Source organism: Microtus pennsylvanicus, chromosome 11 (assembly GCF_037038515.1).
Source record: "Microtus pennsylvanicus isolate mMicPen1 chromosome 11, mMicPen1.hap1, whole genome shotgun sequence".
Taxonomy (NCBI): Eukaryota; Metazoa; Chordata; class Mammalia; order Rodentia; family Cricetidae; genus Microtus; species Microtus pennsylvanicus.
In genome coordinates, this window is record NC_134589.1 from 21262631 (window position 1) to 21285159 (window position 22529).

At 40.4% G+C, this 22529-nt stretch overlaps 1 protein-coding gene and 1 pseudogene across 1 annotated transcript in view; both read right to left on the reverse strand.

Moving 5' to 3' along the window:
* The window catches only part of LOC142860015 (leucine-rich repeat-containing protein 37A3-like), a 49791-nt gene that overhangs the window by 23943 nt on the left and 3319 nt on the right, over positions 1 to 22529 (reverse strand). The window contains 4 exon segments of the mRNA XM_075990706.1: positions 13526 to 13606; positions 15019 to 15090; positions 20206 to 20277; positions 21535 to 21606. Coding sequence (XP_075846821.1) covers positions 13526 to 13606; positions 15019 to 15090; positions 20206 to 20277; positions 21535 to 21606 — 297 coding nt within the window.
* Positions 17867 to 18005, reverse strand: LOC142832089 (U1 spliceosomal RNA; annotated as a pseudogene).

Genomic DNA, 22529 nt, shown 5'->3' on the forward strand with positions numbered 1-22529 from the left:
GTACTCCAGCATATGTCTTTAAGAAAATGGAACAGTTTTTTTCTTATTATAATATAAAGCATATTACAGGCATGCCACACAATTCTACAGGACAGGCAGTTATAGAAAGGTCAAATCTAACTCTAAAGGATATGTTAAATAAACAGAAAGGGATGATAAATAACCCCAGAAATAGATGGAATGATGCTTTATTAACTTTGAGAAAGGAACAGCAGCTGCAGAGAGACACTGGAAAAAAACTACAGAATTAAATCAGCTGTTATACTTTAAAGATGTTGACATCAGAATGGAAACCAGGACATGTGTTACACTGGGGAAGGAGTTTTGCTTTTTTTCAACAGGAGAAGAAAAGATACGATCAAAATTGATAAAGATTCACTTCGACCAAGAGACATCTCTTAATTAGAAGAGTTGATAATTCATCAAACACCATGGCCATTTAATCAGAACCAACCTGTAGGGATAAGTCCCGCCCCATAGGGGGCGTGTTCGCCTCGGGCTAATGTTTACCTATAAATCTGGTGAGCATGCTCGCAGTGCTTGCTTCTGCTTTCCTGGTCTCCGCGGGAACAGTGGTTCTGTAAGTCTATTTTTCCATTAAAGCTGTATATATATTTTTACATTCTGTCTGCATTCGTTTACACCGTTACATTTTGGCATCCAATGTCGGGCTATTGTGCCCCCGACTCAAGCGCGTAGCCTGCTAGCTAACACAGCACGCTCCTGGGTGCTGTTTTTTAGTTCGTGACTCGGCCCCAGTGCCGAGTCAGAGACACACTCGGCCACACAGGCCCATTCTGCCCCCCATACTCACCAGAGCAATTAACCCCTCCCTGCCTGCCTTGGCTAAGTTTGGAGCCGAACCCCACTGCCTGAATTAGCGGAAGCTCAAGTACCTGCAGTTTTGCAACAAAAGCCACCACAGCGGCAGATTTGGTCTGATACAAAGTGACTTGGCCGGGCGGTGGTGGCGCATGCCTTTAATCCCAGCACTCGGGAGGCAGAGACAGGCGGATCTCTGTGAGTTCGAGTCCAGCCTGGTCTACAAGAACTAGTTCAAGGACAGGCTCCAAAAACACAGAGACCACCACTGGCAGGAACGGATCATTGCAGGTAAAAAATTTTTCCTTTATAAATTAAATGTCTGAACACGTTACTATTCAAGAATTTAACAGGTTTTTTAATTGTACCATGTGGGAGATTTTACGAGAGGTGTCTATCACCCCACATCTATGGATCCTTCTGGGATTCGTAGTTTACATTTGCACTAAATGGTTTGATAATAGAAATATGATAAATTCTTTATGAGACGAATCCAGGATTCTTAAGGCAGAGATTGAACGCTTATAAACAATTGAGAATGACAACAGTCTTCTCAAGAATCAGTTTGAAGTTCTCCAGGAAGAGAACAGATCTTTGTTTAACATGACTCGATCAACTGAGCAAAATTTTAAAAAGCTACAGGCTGATGTTAAGGAGAAATTCATTACTATGGAAGAGGGAACAGATGATTTGGATCGTAAGCTTCACTCCCTTTCTGTAGGAACTGAAACATTAGTGGCTGATATTAAGGAGAAATTCATTACTATGGAAGAGGGAACAGCTGATTTGGATCGTAAACTTCAGTCCCTTTCTGTAGGAACTGAAACATTAACTGAGAGAATCAAAACTGCTGAATGTGACAATCGGATTTTGTCTAAAGCTTATGACAGATTGGCGGAAAGATTGTCAATACAAGAAGGCACGGTTTATGCCATAAAAATTATGTCCAAAGATGAGATGTTATCTCTAATGGACAAACTTCATACTTTAGAATCCTCAATGAAGGCTTTGGAACATAAATCTGGACAGGAGATTCAGACATTGCAGAAGGCAATGGTGAATAGAATTGAAAAGATTGAGGAATCTAAATTCTGATGAAAAGAGCAAAGAGTAGAAAGGCAAATTTTAACTACATCTGTGGATAAATCTCTCTGGGATAATTTCCACAAAGCTCTACCTACAGCTCTACCTGCCTTTCCAGTAATAACAACAGAGAAGGTGATTGGTTCCAGAAACCCTAGGGTCATCAAGGAAGATACATGGGAGCCTGTCCGTATGAATGATCTCAAAGAAATTAAACAGGCTGTCATGACTTTTGGGATGCAAGCCTCTTTTGTTAAAGAGATGCTAAAATCTTTGGCCATGACAAGCAGAACAACCCCCTCAGACTGGCTCCAGCTGAGCTCTGCGGTACTTGAAAGTGGAACACAATTAAAATGGAAATGCTTACTCAGGCAAGAGGCTAGACTTTTAGAACAGCAGGAAAAAGCAAAGGGAATTGACATTTCCCTAGATAAAATTCTAGGTGAAGGGCTCTTTTCCAACCCTCAGGAACAAGCTAATTTGGATGAAAACACACTCTCCATGTGTACTACAGCAGCCTTAAGGGCTTGGGACAGGGTAAAAGACCCAGGACAGAGAATGGAATCATTTGTCAGAGTTAAACAGGGTCAGAGAGAACCCTTTAGTGACTTTTTACAAAGACTAACTAAGGCTGTACAAATAGGGATATCTGACCCAGAAGCAAGACGTATAATGATTGAGTCTTTGGCTTATGAAAATGCAAATGTGGAATGCAAAAGGATTTTGGGGCCTTTAAAGCTCAGATCAGCGCCCTTGGAAGAATGGGTCTTGCATACATTGAATGTTGATACATTTGATTATGGCACTGAAGCATGGGTAGAAGAAGCAATTTCCAATGGTAAAAGGAGACACCAGAATACCAAATGTTTTAATTGTGGCAAAATGGGTCATATGAAAAAAAATTGTAGACAATGGATTTTCAGAAATAATAATAATGCATCTTCTAGAAATAACAGAAATAGGAGGACTCAGCCTTCAGGTTTATGTAGATTATGTGGAAAAGGCAGACATTGGACGAATGAATGCAGGTCTACAAGAGATAGACAAGGCAACCTGATACAGACGGTAAACGTGAGAAGGGGAGCCTCACAGGCCCCCATTGCAAACATGGTTCAGTCATTTCCAGTTTCTACAGAGAACGTGCCTCATCAGGACAATTAAGAAGCCCCATGCCTACTGTTACAAGCAATACTGATCAGAAAGATGAGTTACATGTGTTTGGATACCGTCAAAATTAATAAAGGTACGGTTTGAAGAAGAGAAGCCACTTGGAAAAGATAAATAACAATTCTTTCATAAGGATGGCGAGCATACTGATGGTAAGAAATACAGATAGGTTGGAGGCAGGGTTCTTTTCTTATCTCCACAGGAAAATACTCATCTCCCAAGAAATTAAGGGAGCCTGAATATTTAATTACTGATGGATGGACACATTTTGTAAGTATTAATTATATATACATGTCTTATTAAACATTTCTTTATAAATATGTAGAGCTGGTTTTGAAGTTGGCCTCTGGCTCAGTCCCTCTCCAATTCCAAGTAAGAGAAAAACCCAGAGTTTCTGGAGTTTCTGTCTCATGTCAAGAGCCATGATATGGGACAGAAAGAAATGTAAGTTTAGAAAACATCTTTGCTTTTCTTCATATCTATTATACTTTTCATTGACTATATCTGTCATGCCTTTCATTGAATATATATATATATATATGTATGTCTATATATGTCTATATGATTAATGTTTAAGTTTTTCACAATGAACAATGAGTTTTTCCTAAAGTGACATTTGAAGTTTCCAGGAAGAAGATGGGGCCCCACAACAACAACTCTACCTGGTTGATATGACGTCATGATACTGATAGTGCTACTACAAGACCTGTTTTGGGTACCAGCTGCACAAGACGATCCCAACTTGGTTAGCTGAAATGGTGCACATCTTGTACAACATTCTGGCCAGACCTCCACAAAATACTCAGAGACTATTTGCAATTTTAAAAGACATTGATCTTGAAATTTAACCATCATTTTACTTTCACAGAATCTCCCAGAAAGAACATCGCCCCCATAACAGCTGGAAGTAATTCTAGAGGACGACGTCCCCTCTCCCAGTAAAGTTTGCCCCTGGATTTAGGGACATCATTTAGGGGTTTGGAGGTTGGGAAAGGAATTTTATAAGCTCAGGGATCATTTTGGATAAAAAGGGGGAATGATGGGATAATAGATTTATAATTGTGAGTTACTGCTTTTAGACAAATATATTGGTATTGATTCTTGTATATTGATACAAAGTTAAATTATATTGACTATTGTATGCATGCATGTTTCTACCTCTGTTTAAAATATTTTTATGTATTGACATATATTGTATTGATATATATATATTGTATATATTTACCATATTGCAGTGTACATTTCTACCTCTGATTAAGATACTTATACAATGTTTGTGTATTGATATATATTTACCATATTGCAATGTATATTTGTACAGTGTTTATATTTGGAGGTCATTATCCTCATTTGTTACACAGTTGTTTATTGTCTTAGTCTTTAAGTTAGATAGATATTGAGAATTATATAGATAATAGTCATCTAAGTTTGTCATTTATAATTAGACTAATTAGGTTCTCTAGATATATAGAGATTATACTCAGTATAGATAGATAATCTTCAACCTCTTCAAAGAACTGTAGAAAATGGCCTTTAATCTAACTCAGAGTTTCGTGATAGTGAGACACAATTGCTCCTGGCAACACTGCTCTATTCCCGAGAGAATGTTGAGCACCAAAGACACTCCACCTGGAGCCTTTCTTTTTGGCAGAACTGGCCTTTGGGCAAAGAAATGCCTATACCTCAACCACTGACAGAGATACAGAGCATGCATCAATGGATAAAACAGGACTGTCATATCCTGCCAAGACAGGGTAAGATAGTTTTGAAAAGTTCCTTGCCTTTAATAATGGTATGTCAGTTATGTTAGGCCTTAGCCAAAGTTGGTTGACTCAACATTGCAAACGAGACTTTGGGTGATTGCTCAGGTAGTCAGTTGTCTCTGTCAATTGTTGCACATTTTGGATATATCTCGTTTGTTAAGTAATATTTATTCCCTTCTCAGATCTTTGACGAAGTTGAAGATTATATAATTGTAGTTACTCTCTACATTATTTAGACTCCTTGAGATAGAATGTTTAGCAAAACTTTTGTTCTCAATATTGTTTGTTATATTTATTATTTGTTATTATTGTATATAGTTGTATTTGGTTTAGTTCTGTCTTATTTAGACAAAAGGGGGAGATGTAGGGATTTGTACCGCCCCTTAGGGGGCGTGTTCGCCTCGGGCTAATGTTTACCTATAAATCTGGCGAGCGTGCTCCCAGCGCTTGCTTCTGCTTTCCTGGTCTCCACGGGAACGGTGGTTCTATAAGTCTATTTCTCCATTAAAGCTGTATATATATTTTTACAATCTGTCTGCATTAGTTTATGCCATTACACCAACCTATAAAACTGTCAAATGCTTTTCATTTAATCAGCTTGAACTTGCCAATAGGGAGTCTCTCCAAAATTAGAGTTGCAGAAGGGTTTTGTTCCTGTCTTTTCAGGAAAATAAAGGTATCCAGGTAAGAAATCTGAAGACCACTGGACAAATGAGACATCTGGAGAAACAAAGACAAATCATCCAGAAAAAATGTCTCAAAAAAGAGTAAATTGACCTATTGGTATATCACATTTCCAACATGATAAAATTTTATGAATATTCCCAAATATTTATTTCTGTTATTCTCTTTAGAAATATAATGAAAATAGTCTTTTGATAACCTCAGACTAATTAAAGATTAAAGTTGGCTTTGGAGTTGGACTGTGGCTCTCCTTCCCTCAACCCAAGCATGCTTTTTAAAGTGAAATCCAAAATCTCTGTTTCATGTCAGAAGAGCCACCTGACATGAAACTTAGTTAGGTGGGGAAAACTAAACTGAATGCTGGAAGAAAGGAGGCGGAGTCAGAGAGAAGCCATGGAGCCTTGTCAGAGACAGATGCCAAAATTTTACCCAGTAAGCCACTGCCACATGGTGATACACAGATTAATAGAAATGGATTAAAATTAATATGTAAGAGTTAGCCAATAAGAAGCTAGAGCCAATAGGCCAAGCAGTTATTTAATTAATACAGTTTCTATGTGATTATTTTGGGGCTAAGTGGCCAGGAACCAACAAGGCGCCTGTTGTTACAGTTGATGTATTTATTGCCTGTACATATTGCATAGAATCATTGTACTTACTGTATATAGTTTTTCTTATATTAATTATAGCCTTTTTGTTTTAGACAAAAATGGGTAACATAGTGATATTTCCTTTGTATTTTAATAAATAAAGCTTGCCTGAAGATCAAAGAGTAAAATAGCCACACTGGTCAGCCTTACAGACCAGGCAGTGGTGACACACACCTTTAATCCCATAGCTACACTAGTTAGCCATAGAAGCCGGGCAGTAGTAGTGCACACCTTTAATCCCAGCCCTAGAGAGGAATATAAGATGGGAGGAGACAGGTCTCAGGCTCAGGCTCAGGCTCAGGCTCATTCTGAGGATTCCCGGAGGCAGGACCACCATTTCATGCTGAGGTGGAGCTAAGCGCCAGTGGCTAGCTGCTTTGTTTTTCTAATCTTCAGGTTGAACCCCAATATCTGTCTCTGTGTTTTTATTATTCATGCTATAAGGAAAGGCTATTTTTAATGTCACCCATAATTCAAGGTATTTGTCAATTTTTAGAAATATAAAATGCTTTGTAGTTAGTTCACTAAGAAAAATAATAGGACAATTTCCCTGGATTTGGAGGAGAAACAGAAGACTGTTAGAGGAGCCACAGCCAGGCTGCTGTCACAATCAGCCTCCATGACATATTGTTCCTGTGCTCTTGATCAGCACAGACTGAGCAAGCCTATGGATGTGTCAGTCTGTTTTCTCCTTCCGCTGGGTTCCAGGAACCAAACTTAGGTCATCCAGCTTGTGAAGCAAGAGTTTTTACCTGCTGAGCCATCTCCACACCTAACCATAGCCTTTCCCCTTTATTTATTTTTTGACAGTGGTGGTGATTGAACCCAGGACTTCATGCACAGGTGGTGTGTGTTATTCGTGAGCTACGGCCACTACTCTAGCTCATACAACATATTTTGACCATATTCTTTTTTGCTTTGTTTTTCAAGGCAGGGTTTCTCTGTGTAGCTCTGGCTGCCTGGCACTCCCACTGTAGACTAGGCTGGCCTTGAACTCACAGAGATCCGCCTTTCTCTGCCTCCAAAGTGCTGGGATTAAAGGTGTGCACCACCACCACCACATGCCGTTTGATTACGTTCTTTCTGGAGAACTTTTAAAACACAATTTTCTGGACTGGCCAGTCGGTGCAAATGGCAGTTAGCAGGTAGGGGATTACTACCAACTTGACAACCATATTTCAGTCACTGAATCTAGTTGTCTTCCACTTACACCATGGCATATGCAAACTAAGCAAGCAAAGGTTAAACAGTTGAAATATAAATTATAAGAATGACTAAATAGTACTAAATATTGGACTCACTATACAGCTCAGGATGTCCTTTTTACTCTGATCTCCTGACCTTACCTACCATGTGCTGGGATTACTAATGTAAGCATTACCATGGCTTAGAAGTTAACTGTGTAAACCTCGTGCTCATTTGTGAATGCTTCTAGAAGAGTTATAGTTTCCTTGTTTTCCTTTTCCCTAATCATGTCCCAAGATTAACATTTAATTAGCCATTGTCACTGAGACTTTAGAGATTAAAAACTATGACAACATGTTGACCTTAATGAAAACAGTTGAGTAAGGACATCAGAGTTCATCCCCCATAAAACAATGAATTATCAAACTGTGGCAATTTAACCAAAGGCTTATCGCACTCCAGAATCATTAATTAAAAAAACCCCAACTCAATTTCTGTAAGAACACTAAGATTTGTATCATTTTTAACTTGCCCTATATCATTCCTCATCTGAACTCCATGGTAACCTTACAAAACAGCCCACGGCCCCACTACTAGCAGGAGCAGAATGGAGCTGCAGTTCCTGCAAAGCCTTGACCCCAGGAATTGGTGGCTCCTAGTGAGACTAGATTTGTCTGTATTTGACCTGACTAAGAATTTGCTAGTTCTAGAAACTTCCCCAGAAGATACTTCTGGAAAACGATTGCAGGCAAGTGTTTTAAATGAGGCAGTTACGTGAGGACAGTAGAGATAACAAAGAGCCTAAGCAATAGAACTGATGGGAAAGCAGAGGAACACAATGTCCATAGGAACTTTGAGATGCTCGTATGAGAGTTTGGGAAACAGAAGGCCACAAGCACTCTCCTGGGAATTTGGAGAGTCAGGCACATGTACGTATGCTTAATCATCCATAGAAAACAACCCAAGAATATGGGAGGAAGTTCACCCCTGGCTGATCTTGGAGTTCTGCACATGTAGAAGGGGAAACTAAGGCTGCCTCCAAAAGCACCATTACTAGAATCCCAGAGGCATGCAGGCAGGCAGGCAGGAAGGAAAGTAGGTTCCTTAGAAGATGGTCAAAGAAAATAAACAGAGGGACCCAGACCCTGATCCAGCATGCATGAAGTATGAGAAAAAAGAAAAAAATCCTTTCTTTTCTTCATCTACAAGGCCCATGAGCTTGAGAACATGCCTCCCCATATGAAACTCCTCAGTGTGGGATTCTGTGTTATACAAGTAGATTCCAAGAAATCAGGAATGTTGAGCTGGAATCTTAATCACAGTGCTGAGAGTCACGATGCTTAAACTTGCCATGAGGAAGATGGCCGTGAAGAACAGGCAAAGGTGGCTTGAGCCAGCAGGATCTGGGTTCAAACTCTGGGTCTGTAAGTTTCTAGTGAAGAGAGGTAAATAAGATGAGCCTGCAATCTGAATTCTTTTAGTAGCATTTTCCTTATCAAGTAGAGTAGGATTCAAAGACATCTAGAAGGGGCCTAGACAGAGCAGGTAACTCAGCACTAGTGACTTTGTATCTACAACGGGCCAGAGGTAGGAACCCTGGGGATGACAGATACTAGTATGCCCAGGAGCTCTACAAGTACACAAATTTATCTCCTTAAAAAATATTTATTTATTTATTTATTATGTATACAGTATTTTGTCTGTGTGTATGCCTGCAGGCCAGAAGAGGGCACCAGACCCCATTGCAGATGGTTGTGAGCCACCATGTGGTTGTGGGAATTGAACTCAGGACCTTTGGAAGAGCAGTCAATGCTCTTAACCTCTGAGCCATCTCTCCAGCCCCCACAAATTTCTTAGAAAGAAACACAGCTCTCTGCTTCATAGGTCCAGTCTTAGTTAGGGTTTCTATCACTGTGAAGAGACACCAGGACCATGACAGCTCTAACAAAGGAAAACTAATTGGGTGGTTTACAATATTTCAGTTTAGTCCAAGATCATCATGGTGGGAGTTGGCAGCGTGCAGGCAGACATGGTGCTGGAGAAGGAGCTGAGGGCTCTACATCTTGATCTACAGGCAACAGGAAGTGAACTATCCCATTGGGCATGGCTTGAGCAGACATGAGACCTCAAAGCCCGCCTCCACAGTGACACACTTTCTCTAACAAGACCACACCTCCTCCAACAAAGCCACCCCTCCTAATAGTGCCACTCCCTTTGCTGGGCATTTTCTTCAAACCACCACAGGTCCAATTAGAAGTAGAAGTCAACTTCATGATAAGAGAACAATGCACAACAAGCTGAGTGAAGCTGCCCAGAAGACACAGTCTCTTAGTGGTCCTGCTGCTTGTTAATGGTTTCACTGCAAGAGTTTTGGGAAGAGTGAAAATAAAGTAACATGATTGAATATGTACCACATGCCCAATTCTTTTGGCACTACTTCATTTGTTTCAGTTTTTTATATAGTGCCTAGAACAAAAAAAAATCTCATGAATGTAGGCATCAAAAATTTGTTATAGGCAGAGGGAGAATTACTAGGATTGCAAGAGAGGGTGCCTTCCCACACCAGTGGGAAGAATAGGATGCCACAGAGCGAGGAAAGCTATCACAATGTTTGATGTGACCCTTTCAGAACTGCTGCATGGTTACAAATTAAACAACTTGCCTAAATCATCCCAAAGGACAGGCTTGAGTTGCTCTTTGCATCTTTAATGTTTTTGCATTTTGATGTAAGAAGCAGCTGCCAGGATACTGTGAAAACCAAAGGGAGGATTGTGTCCTGAAAGGAGCAACTTTTTAAAAAAATATTCAATTTTTTAGACTTACTAGTTTATGTGTATGAGTTTTATGTCTGCATGTATGAAGGTGCACTACATGCAGAAGTCAGAAGAGTGCATTGGTTCCCCTGGAACTGGAGTTTACAGACAGTTGTGAGCTAGGATGTGGGTACTGGGAATCAAACCCAGGTCCTCTGAAAGAGCAACATGTATTTTGAACCACCAAGTCATCTCTCCAGCCCCAGAAGCAAACTGTTGGACATGAATAGTTTCCCATAGGAAATCAATGCTAGGGGGCTAGAAAGAAGCACTAGAGTATTACTGGGCCCAATTTATGGCCATTTACTGCATGGATATTTTTAAGAGTGGGTAGACACTTCAGTAGGGATAAAACTTGAATTTTCCTTTCAGGGTTAAGCTATTGGAATAGCATTGATGGGCTGCAGACAAACTACCCAGTGATGTAGGATTTCCCTCTGTATGCTGCTAATGTCATTGCTTAATAAAGGAACTTCTTTGGGCCTATAGCAGAGCTACAGGGGAACAGAGCTAGGCAGGGAAAACTAAACTGAATAATGGGAGAAAGGAGGCGGAGTCTAGGAGAAGACATAGAGCCACTGCCAGGGTCAGAAATGCCAAAACTTTGCTGGTAAGCCACTACCACATGGTGATACACAGATTAGTGAAGATGGGTTAAATTAATATGTAAGGGTTAGCCAATAAGAAGCTAGAGCTAATGAGCCAAGCAGTGATTTAAATAATATTGTTTCTGTGTGATTATTCTGGGGCTGAGCAGCTGGGAACCAATAAATGGTCTTCTTCCTACAACCACGTGAATATGCTCAGGCTGAATAATGTGTAGCTCTTCTGTCTAGTGAAATCCTTCAGGGAGTTTATTATTAATAGCAATGAAGTGACTAAAAGAATGTTTGAAAACAAGCCACTGGTCTGGACCTGTGTAGGTAAATGAAGGAGAAGCACTTTAAAGTCGCGAGGGGGTGTACTTACCATATAGATTGTCAACCACTATTGGTTTTTTGTAACTTTTTGCATATGAAAGAGGCATGATTCCTATAGTCAATAAGACAATGGCACTTAACTAATGAGCTTTTGGTGTGTCTTTGACCTGGATTTTAGATTCAAGAGCATCTGACCCTGAAGGTACCGCTAACATGTTTCATCAGGGCTTGTCAGTAACATGGAGGCTGTATCCAAGTAGGTACCTGAAACCAGGGGTGAATCTTGAGAGGTCTGACCGTTATCTAATGGGAAATAAAAATAACAAGCAGAGTTTATTAATATAGAAGCTGCTAGGACTTTGGCACTTGGGCTTAGGTTTCATTCAGCCCTAGACAAAACTACTTTGGCTGGGATCTTTGTACAGACTTTTGTAATGCAGGGAGGACAGAAGTTCAGCTTAACAAACACTGCAGGAACTGTGTGCTATATGTCACAGGATTCCTGGTTTCTCCCTTGGCAACTTGCCTTTGGAAAGATGCAAGAAGCTTGTGTCCTACTGTGGGATATTTCCTGAAGAAAACTCCCTATCTATCACAAAGAGTTGAGTGTTGGATCCGAACAAAGGATCAAACTCCCACACACACTTGGTGGGTTGTGCCCCTTGTATGATGTGGGATTCCCTTCCGTATGCTGTGAATGCCATTGGTTAGTAACGAAGCTGCTTTGGGCCTATTGGTGCACAGAACAGGGCAGGCAGAGAAAGAGAGAGTAGGCGGAATCGAAGAGACACCATGTAGCCACTGCAGGAGACAGACACTGGACGGTGGATGGAACCTTACTGGTAGACCACAACCACATGGCGATACAAATTAATAGAAGTGGGTTAATTTAAGATATAAGACCTAGCTAGAAATATGAATAAGCTAATAGGTCAAGCAGTGTTTTTATTAATACAGTTTCTGGGTGGTTATTTTGGGTCTGGGCAGCCAGGAAATGAATAAGCAGCCTCTGCCAACAATTGTTGTCAAGTTGTTTTTCTTTTTTTTAATGAGTTCTCACTATCCTTCCCAGGTCAGCCTTGAACTCCTGGGCTCAAGACATCCTCCCTCCTCAGCATCTGAGCAGCTGGGCTTACAAGCACACACTATGCTTGCCTCACTGAGCCAATCTGTGATGGTGACTGAATTCTGAGAGGTACCATTGTTCCATTCAGATAACACGATGTGACTATCAATGTCCAAAACCAGTTAGCTCTGCTCATCTCAACACAAGGAAGCAAACTCCCTTTCTGCCAAGATGAACACAAACTAGAGATAACAAGTCCATGCGCCTGCATGAGTCTTTCCTAACCCGCCAGACCCTCTGGTTCCTTTCCCCCAAGTTAGGAGTCAGCAAATCGTTCTGCAGAGGGGAGACTGCTACAAGGAACATTTACAGAACAGTTCATCCAGCCCCGGCACACCACAAACCCGTCCTCCCATGGGAACCAACTGTGAATCTGGGTTTCTGACCTACCAGACAGGTTACAGCCGCCCAAACTCAGATCCAGAGCAGAAAATCCCTCTTGAGTTTATAATGCCCTCCTGGCCACTGAATGTCACACAAAGTGGGATTTTTTGCTTTGTTTTGTTTTTGACACGAGTCTACTGTTAGTCCAAGACTCCTTCCAACTTATGATCCTCCTGCCTCTGTTTCCTGAGTGCAACTGCTGGTATTTAAGCATATGCCACAATGCCTGACAAACACAGATTTTTAGATAAAAGCTAATAAAATTCACTTTCTTCTTGAGGAAGAAAAGTATTATATAGAGCCAGGATAGAGCAACAAATTTTCTTTATGGATATTTTCAGCCATATAGCTTAATGCAGATGCAGATGCCCTCTTCTTATCCAGGCTGCCAAGGTGCCTGTTACCCACAGATAATGCATGACTTCAGAGGCATATGCATCCTGAGAAATAATGTTCTGGATAAGGAGGGGAGAATTCCTCAGGCAAATTTTCAGCTTTCCATTTCTGGGAAAGCACCTCTACCTTTTGCTCCCTGGAGGAGTTGGTGTTAATCTTTGCTCTTTGCACCTCTATGTGGCATCCATTCAAGCAGCTGGGAACTGTGCATGGGAGAGGGAATCAGAGTGAAACTCACAAGCGGGTTTCCAAAAACAACATCACACATGAGAGCCACAGCACGAGGGCGCCATGATGATACCTCTCAGTGTTACTCACGTGGTGTTACTTGTGGTGCCCGTGCTGAAGGTCAGGATGAGGAAAGCTCATCGTGTCCTGTAATTTACACAAGTCTCCTGCCCTCCTGTGCCTTAGTGTCCTCATTGGAAAAGAATGAATGGGACAAACTACCCACATTCACACAGGGTTTACAGTTGGGGAATCTGCATGGGTTTTAACACACAAATAAGTATTTACTTTCTACTGCACTTACAGCTTCTGTAAAAACTGCATTCCATGCCATGCTTGAAATGTTCCATAGCTCAGTTCAGTGAGTAGATTGCACCCAAGGTTGCTAAAATAAAGCAAAAAAAGAGACATAAGTCAATGAAAAGATACTCTTTAGAACATTTGCATTTCTGGTGATTCTAATTTATATGTAATTAAACATAAATTCAATACTTACTCCAGTTGCTAAAAAAATCTGAGGACGATACTGGCTTATAATTTATACTTTCATATTTAGATATGGAATATGGAATACATTAGCCACAGTAAATGCTCAGCATATATATTTACATATGGAATACATTAGCCACAGTAAATGCTCAGCATACATGTTTACATATGGAATACATTAGCCACAGTAAATGCTCAGCATACGTATTTACATATGGAATACATTAGCCACAGTAAATGCTCAGCATACGTATTTACATATGGAATACATTAGCCACAGTAAATGCTCAGCATACATGTTTACATATGGAATACATTAGCCACAGTAAATGCTCAGCATACGTATTTACATATGGAATACATTAGCCACAGTAAATGCTCAGCATACGTATTTACATATGGAATACATTAGCCACAGTAAAGGCTCAGCATTTTTGTCAGTGATTTCTGCTTCTCTAAGGGAGGGTTTTTAGCATCTCTGACATGCAGGTTTGTCCTATATGCTGGGGGATATTGAGGAACAGCTATGGTGTCTGGCACTTGACGGCAGTATCTTACCCACCATTGCCATGGCTGAACCTTTGCACTGAAAGAGAACTGGCGCTGTCACTACGCACTCTGACTCAGCAGAATTCTCTTATTCGTCCTGATTACAGACTAAAAGGATTTGGCATAAAATTTTTATGACTTTTCACTTGCAGTAAAGTTTTAGTTATTGTACTAAATAATGGATTTCATCTTGACAATTTTATATACATAACTGTCTCTCATTGTACTTTGATCTTTCCTGTTCCCCCGCTCCACTCCACTCTGCTGGTGTCCTCCCTCCTACATCAGCCTTACTTTCCTGTCTTCACACACACACACACACACACACACACACACACACACACCACACACACACACACACACACTCACACACACCACACATACACACCACACACACACACACACACACACACACACACCACACACACACCACACACACACTTTAGAAAAACGTGATGTTTTAGCTTTCTTTATCCCAGTATCCTCTCTGTTCTTCATCCTTCTAGACTCCCTTCTCACTCTGCATAGTGCTGCTTCTATTTTTAGCACACACACATAAAATCTAGGAATGCAGGTCATTGGCAGAACACTTGCTTAGCAGGCTTGTCCTATCACCAAAACAAACAAACAAATAAAAATGCAATACTTGTCTTTTTTTGAGTCTAGCTTATTGCCTACTAGTGAAGTTACAAGTCAGATATCAAAACATCACAAAGGTGATTAAAATTCAAATATGAACGGGTTAAATTTGTAACTTACATATACTTCAAAAAAGGTAATGACTCAAATGTCCTTCTTTCAATATAGCGTATTTTATTGCAGGATAAATCCCTAGGAAACATAAAAGGGAAATATTGCTTTGCTTAGCTATTAGGTTTCTAATATGACTATAATTCATATTATAACTCTAGTAGGATTAGAGTTTAAAATACATTGTTTTTGTCTAAACTCTAAACTTTTGAATTTGAATATTTTAGAGCCACTTCCTTTGTCCTAAGAGTCTCCTAAGAGTCTCACCCTTTATGATATTCTAAATAAAACTATGGATCTTGGTCGATATATTTTTGAGTTAGTCATTTTGAGAGATTATATGGCTTTTTATATTTGAAACAGGGTCTTTCCATGTAGAGCCAGGCTGACCTCAAACTCCTCATTTTCCTACCTCAGTCTCCCGAGTCCTGGAATTACCGGCATATACCTGGTACCTGGGACCTCTAAAGATGTGGGTTCTCAGCTGTGCTTCTGACTTGCTGACTCAGTAGCTGTGGACTCAGAAGTGATATCAGCCAGCCCTTCAGGCGGTGCTGTCTGAGAGCACTGCTCAGCCCCACGGTCATCACCATGGTGGCTTGGCTTGGCATTCAAATTCCCAGGTAGATGCTCATGGGCGTTCCTCTCACTCACGTCTTTACTTTCGACTTCACTCTTGTTTTTAGTGTCTCGATATTCTCCCCCCGAGAGACCTGTTTGGAGCTGTGAGATGTCTTAATGTGTTCTGACACCTGTGGCCAAGTCTAATAACCTGAGTTCAACGTCCCCAGACCCTCATGGTGGAAGAAGAGAACCAAATCCTGCAAGGTCATCTGATCTCCACACTTGTCTCTAGCATGAACTCTCTCTCTCTCTCTCTCTCTCTCTCTCCCTCCCTCCCTCCCTCCCTCCCTCCCTCCCTCCCTCCCTCTCTCTCTCTCTCTCTCTTTCTCTCTCTCTCTCTCTCACACACACACACACACTGAACAAAAATGTAATAATTTAAGTTTTTCAAAAAGAGGTCTGATGATTCCCAATGACACCCAATGTTCAAATGCTTTGGTTTCCAGATATGGTGGTGCGTGCCTTTAGTCCCAGTACTCAGGAGGCAGAGGCAGGATGATTTCTGCACTCAAGGCCAGTCTGAACTATATTGTGAGTTCCAGGACAGCCAGGGCTACAGAGTGAGGCTGTTTCAAAACACCAAAAAAGGGGAAAACGACACTGATTGTTTCCTTGAAACACACTCGGATTTTCTCTTGAGTGTCATATATGCTTCAGTTAATGTTCAGCATATCTCTCAATTTAAAAAACTACTTAAAACTGATGTGGCAGTGGTGGTACACACCTTTAATCCTAGCACTTGAGAGGCAGAGGCAGGTGGATTTCTGTGAGTTTGAGGTCAGCCTGGACTACACATTGAGTTCCAGGAAGGCCAAGACTACACAGAGAAATCTTGTCTAGGCAAACAACAAACAAACAAAAATTAGCTGTAATAGGATATGCGAAACACTGTACCTATTATTGGAGGCATGGAAGTTTATACTTCCGTGTCTATATTTATTATATTTTAATGGTTGCATCTAAGTTTTGCCAATCACAAGTTCCTTGAAAGCATGGAGATCTTATCTCTATCTATTGCCTACCAAGTTTTAGACAGACACAAATATTTAAGCAAACCACATTTATAAAACAAAGAACCGCTGAAGGCATAGGTACATGGCTATTTTGGAAGGAATTCAGTTTATGGCTTTAAGGATGACCCTTGTCGCGTATCTGCAGCATTAGGATTTGAATTTGTCTGTTCCTCAACCCGAGAGGGAAAGATCCATGTCCTCCTCATGGCTGTGTCTCCAATTATAGGCACGGTGTTGGCATGTTCTGTTTAAGCTAATCTTTTAAGTTGAGAGGCATTTTAAAAATTATTTGGAACGGGCTGGAGAGATGGCTCAGTGGTTAAGAGCACTGACTGTTCTTCCAGAGGACCTGAGTTCAATTCCCAGCAACCACACGGTGGCTCACAACCATCTGTAATGAGATCTGGCACCCTTGGTATACTTGGAGGCAGACTTTCTATACATAATAAAAATAAATAAAATCTTAAAAAATTAATTGGAATATATATGCGAACATGAAATAATTGCTTACCAAGTATTTCATAATATAAATAAAAAAGAAATACTCCGTGAGGAATTATTTCATTGTTTTTCTCCAAACATATTCATAAGGCTTGACAGTTCAGATGTATAAGATCTCAAAAAGATGACTTCAAAAGTGGTCATTTGGGGGGCATGATGGCACACACCTTTAATCCCAGTACTTGTGAGCCAGAAGCAGGTGGATTACTTTGAGTTCAGGCCATTCTAATCTACAAAGCAAGTTGCAGGCCAGCCAGGGCTAACTGGTGAGACCTTGTCTCAAACAAAACAAAAGTGGTATCCTTCAGGGCCTAGAAGGAAGATTTTTAACACTGTGAGAGGTGCACTTCCCCAAAGCTGTTACAATAGATTGTATAATCTATTTGCTTATTTGGCTCAGTAGGGATTAAAGGCATACACCCATGGGTAAAGGATAGAAACCAAGTTTTCAGTGTAGCTGGCTTTATGTTGAGGTCTTTGATCCATTTGGACTTGAGTTTTGTGTAGGCGATAGCTATGGGTCTATTTTCATTCTTTTACATGTTGATACCCAGTTATGCCAGGACCATTTGTTGAATATGCTTTCTTTGTTCCATTTTATATTTTTTGTTTCTTTGTCAAAACTCAAATGTTCATAAGTGTGTGGACTGGTATCTGGGTCTTCGATTCGATTCTGTTGGTCAGAAATCAAGTTTTCATAATAAACAACATAGTTTTTAGGGGAGACTGTGAATGCAGTCGCCTGCTACCATAAACTATGCAGTCAAGTTTCCCCAACTGGGGGAAATCGCAAGGGTCAGCACATCCAGAGTGTGTGGGTAAGCCTTGCCCCAGGAAACCACCCTGCCAGGTAGGTATTACATTCTTATTTCTAAAGAAGCAGAATTATTGTGAAGTATTTCTTCATTGGTAACAAGATTGCTGAAATTTTTATTGTTTTGTTAGTGGGTTTCACTGTATAGTTCTGGTTGTCCTGGGACTAATTAGGAATACTTTTTAAGCATCATTTCTAATAATCTATTTCTGACATGGGCATAAAAATGCTTACATTGAAAGTCTTAATAGTAATCTATTCTCCTAATAGGTTTATCATGTTGATGATATCATTTATGTAATTTGTGTGTTTAGCTGATTACTTAATATGGCAATGTTAAATTTAATTTGGATTAAATGTAAGAACATGTTGGGTTTGGTAGGCACATGCCTATAATTCCAGCATTTGGGTTGTAAGACTAAAGTAGGCAGACTGGGGTAAGTTCAAGGTCAGCCTAGGCTATATAGGGAGACCCAGGTTCAAAAAAAAATAAGGGATATAGTACAGTTGGGCCCCAAGATTGCATAAACTGTGTGGTGGTGGATGCCAGTAATCCTAGCACTTTTGAGGTAGAGTCAAAAAAATTAGGTGTTCAAGGTCAACCTTGACTTTTTAGAGAATTTGAAGGCAGTCTAGGGTTATATTAGGCCTCAAAAAGAATAAAAACAAACCCCAAAACCCCACAAACTGTTAAAATATTCTGGGTTGCCTGGAGGTGGTGGCCCATGCCTTTAGTCTCAGCACTTGGGAGGCAGAGACAAGTGGATCTCTGTGAGTTCAAGGCCAGCCTGGTCTACAGATTGAGTTCTAGGACAACCAGGGTTACACAGAAAAACCCTGTCTTGAAAAACAAAAACCCAAACAAACAAACAAACAAAAAACTAACAAAAATCAAAACAAAACCCCAAAGCACTCTGGGTCAATGACTTCGAGTTAATGTAAATGGCTCTTTCTTCTCTTTGATGGGACAGCTTGAAGTTAGTATTAATTCCATCTATCCTACCATGTAATCATTGTTGTGAAGGTTATATTAGCAAATATTTTAGAGTTTGAAGGTCACACATAGTCTCTATTGCAATTCTTTATTGGTTATCTTTTTTTTTCTTTTTTAGCCCTGTTAATTGTTTGGATATGAAGTACCCTTTTCCCCCACAGCCAACCTGAAAGATAAGAAAAGGATCATATACTGAAGGTTTGGTTCTCAGCTAGGGGTCTCTTAGTCAGTAGGCACTAAGGTCGTCCACGGCTTAACTCACTGCTGAGTTCCTTCTGAATGTGCCACGAGGAGGTGGAGCCTAACGGGAGACAGGTAAATGGGGGTATGTCTTGTTACCAGGAATTTCTAACAGGAGAAGCAGGTGAATGGGGGTGTGTCTTCTTACCGGGAATTTCTAACGGGAGACAGGTAAATGGGGGTAGACAGGTAAATGGGGGTGTGTCTTGTTACCGGGAATTTCTAACAGGAGACAGGTAAATGGGGGTGTGTCTTGTTACCCGGAAGAACTTCTTTCACCCTGTCTGAAACTTTGCCCTACCTCAGCCTTCCATTACCATGCTCCGCATCACCACAGGCCCAGAAACAATGGAACCAGCCACCAGGAGCCAAAAACCTCTGAGTGGAAGGGCCCAAATAAATCTTGCCTCCTTTCAGCTGTTCGCATCAGGCACCCTGTCCCCTCAACAAAAAGGGCACTGGCACAAGTTCTCTAAAGGTGTCAACCACTCCTAACTCATGGGCTGCAGTAAACGAGAGCATGGATCAGACTTGATGGAGGTGTGACCGACTAGATCCAAATACAAGCATATGTCTTAGAAAACAAGGGTTGTGGGAGTTCCAGTAACTGCTCAGACCTTACTAACACCCCCTGCAAATGAAGTGCTTCTATCTGAATCTGAAGCTTGTCCATAGAAGTTAAGAAATTTAAGATGCAAGAAGGCATTTTCATGTTAGAGATGGGCTGACACGCCCCACCCAGACTGACTAATTGCAATTTTGTTTTATTAAGTTTTTGCCTTTAGAGCCAGGGTCTTGCCAAGCAGTCCTGGAATTGGTATGAAACCCACTATGTAGACCATTCAGATCTTCAACTTTCAGCAATCCTCCTGCTTTCTACCTCCGCAGTGCTGGGATTTTAGGCAAGCACTGTCAAACCCATTAGACAGATGAAGATCTATCTAATTCATATCCCTTGTTCATCCATAGATAACACATAACTGACAAATAGATATGCTTAACTAACTTACAAAACCTGGAGAGATAGCAGGCCTTCAAATGAGTCCTTATGTAATTCAGTCAGGAGGTTTTCACTGAGAATTCTGAAAGATTAAAGGTTATCTGGATCAAAAGTTGTCAAACAGATGGAGAACATCCAGTGGTGAGATGGGATGGAGAAATAAATACTGTCTTATGCTATTGTCCCAAGCATAAGTTGGCACCATTTGTTTTTAGGGCAACTAAAATTTCACCTAGCCAACGGTCTCCACCCTGGAGATTTCATTTCTAGGTATCTAGTTTACAGAAACTTATGCATGTTCAGAAAGAAGTATATAGGATGCTTATTTCAGCCATACATATAGCAGAAAAACCAGATATTCTCTAAACATCAGTGGGCTAATATTAAAATTTCACTAATGTGTGCATACTATGAAATATTATGCATGATTGGCGATATATAGAGTAACTACGTATTAAAAAGAAACTTTACATATCATGAAGTCCCTGCCCTGACTTCCCTTCATGGAGAATTACAACTGTAAGGGGACATAAACTCTCCTCTCCCAGTTGCTTTTGCTTATGGTCTCTGTCCCTCAAGCAAAATAAAACAAATCCATTACCTCAAAGGTGAAAAATTAGAGCACAAGGAAGGTCTCTCTATACCTGATATTTAATTTCTATCCATTAAGAATGCAATTGTAGGCCAGGTGTGATTGCACATCTTTAATCCAGCACTTAAGGAAAAGCAGACAGATTTCTTTGAGCTTAAGGCCAGCCTGATCTACTTAGTGAGTTTCAGGTCAGTTGAGGTTACTTCCCTAGACTGTCTAAAAAAACACAACCAAAAAATGTTATCGTAGATGATTTCTATATGGGAGACAAACTTACATTGTCACTCTTTTCAAACAAAGTCCAGAAAATTTACTTTTAAAATCTGGGCAGCAAAATAACCCCAAGGGAAAGGGGACTTGTTGCCAAGACTGAAACTTGATCCAATCTCCGGGCAGAAGAAGATCAAGTTTTATAAGCTGTCCTCTGACTTCCATGTGCATGCCCTGGCTTTTTGTGCTCATGGAAATACATACAAAATGAAATGTAAAATAATTTTTGACTGCATTGATAGTGTTTCAACCTATGGCCTCATGCATGCTAGGCAACTATTCTCCCCCTGAGCTACACCTTAGTCCCCACAAAATTTACCTGAGAAATTCAGTCGGTATAGGTTGATTTTGGTTGTGAAGAGGAAATACCTTTTCTCAGAGGTATTTACCTCAAAATCTGGACCAAGGAGGATCTTACAGTGTAGTGTTTTATTGCTGCTCTTATTTTGTATTCATATTTGTAGAAAATATACTCACAGTTTCTCAGTCCAACGGTATGCTCTCCATACATTTTTGTCAATGTAAGAAATAGAATTTCCTTGGAAATTCCTGTGAAGAAACAGTTCATATACTTGAGTAAATAGGAAAAGACTAAGCAGAAGCAGTAAAATCATCGCACCCTCATGGCGGTGTTCAATGCAGAACGAAGAAAACCACCAATTTTCTAATTCCCAGATCTGTCAGTTCCCGAGGGCTCCTGGTGCAAGCAGTGAGATGTCTCCTCGGAACTCGAACTTCTAATCTGTGGGTGCGCTTTCCACTTCCTTCTCTGTTGTGTATCATACAGCCCAGCTCTAAATTTAACTCGTCACTAAATCCTGTCTTCTCTTCCTCATAGGCCACCATGGTGGAGGGCTTGGAGACATATATATTCTAAAACGATCTAAGATATGAGAATGGTGGAAAATGCCCATAAGCCTAGGAAACTCCAGGTCAGATTATACTACTAGTTTGTCTTTATAAAAACATTATCCTGTTTTATTATTTTTTCTCTTTCCTGGAAACTTCTAATGGCTTTCTATGTCTCCCTGTGTCACTTTCTAAATCTTATAGTTGATAGTATGTTTACCTATTTTTAATCTGACTAAATCCCCATTATTCTCATAGCCATGCCTTTGCCTAGGCTGTACTCTCTGGTTTTTCTCTATTCAATAATAGACATACTTTGAGCCACAGGTGAAGGTTTAATGCTCCCCTTTTCCTGATGTATCATTTTTTATGTTCTAGAGATAACACCATACATATGTGGCTCTCACAGTTCTTAACCTCAAGTTGTGGATAAAAGGTTATACGTCCTAGAACAAAGATGAGCTCTGAACAGAACTGAGAGATTGCACAGTATTAATAGCCAACATTCATGTATGTTAAGACTAAGATAAGTATTCCAGGTAATCAACTAACCCTCACAACAATCCTATGAAATAGTAGCCTCATACTCCACATTTCACAGGTGAGGGAATTAAGTCACAGCT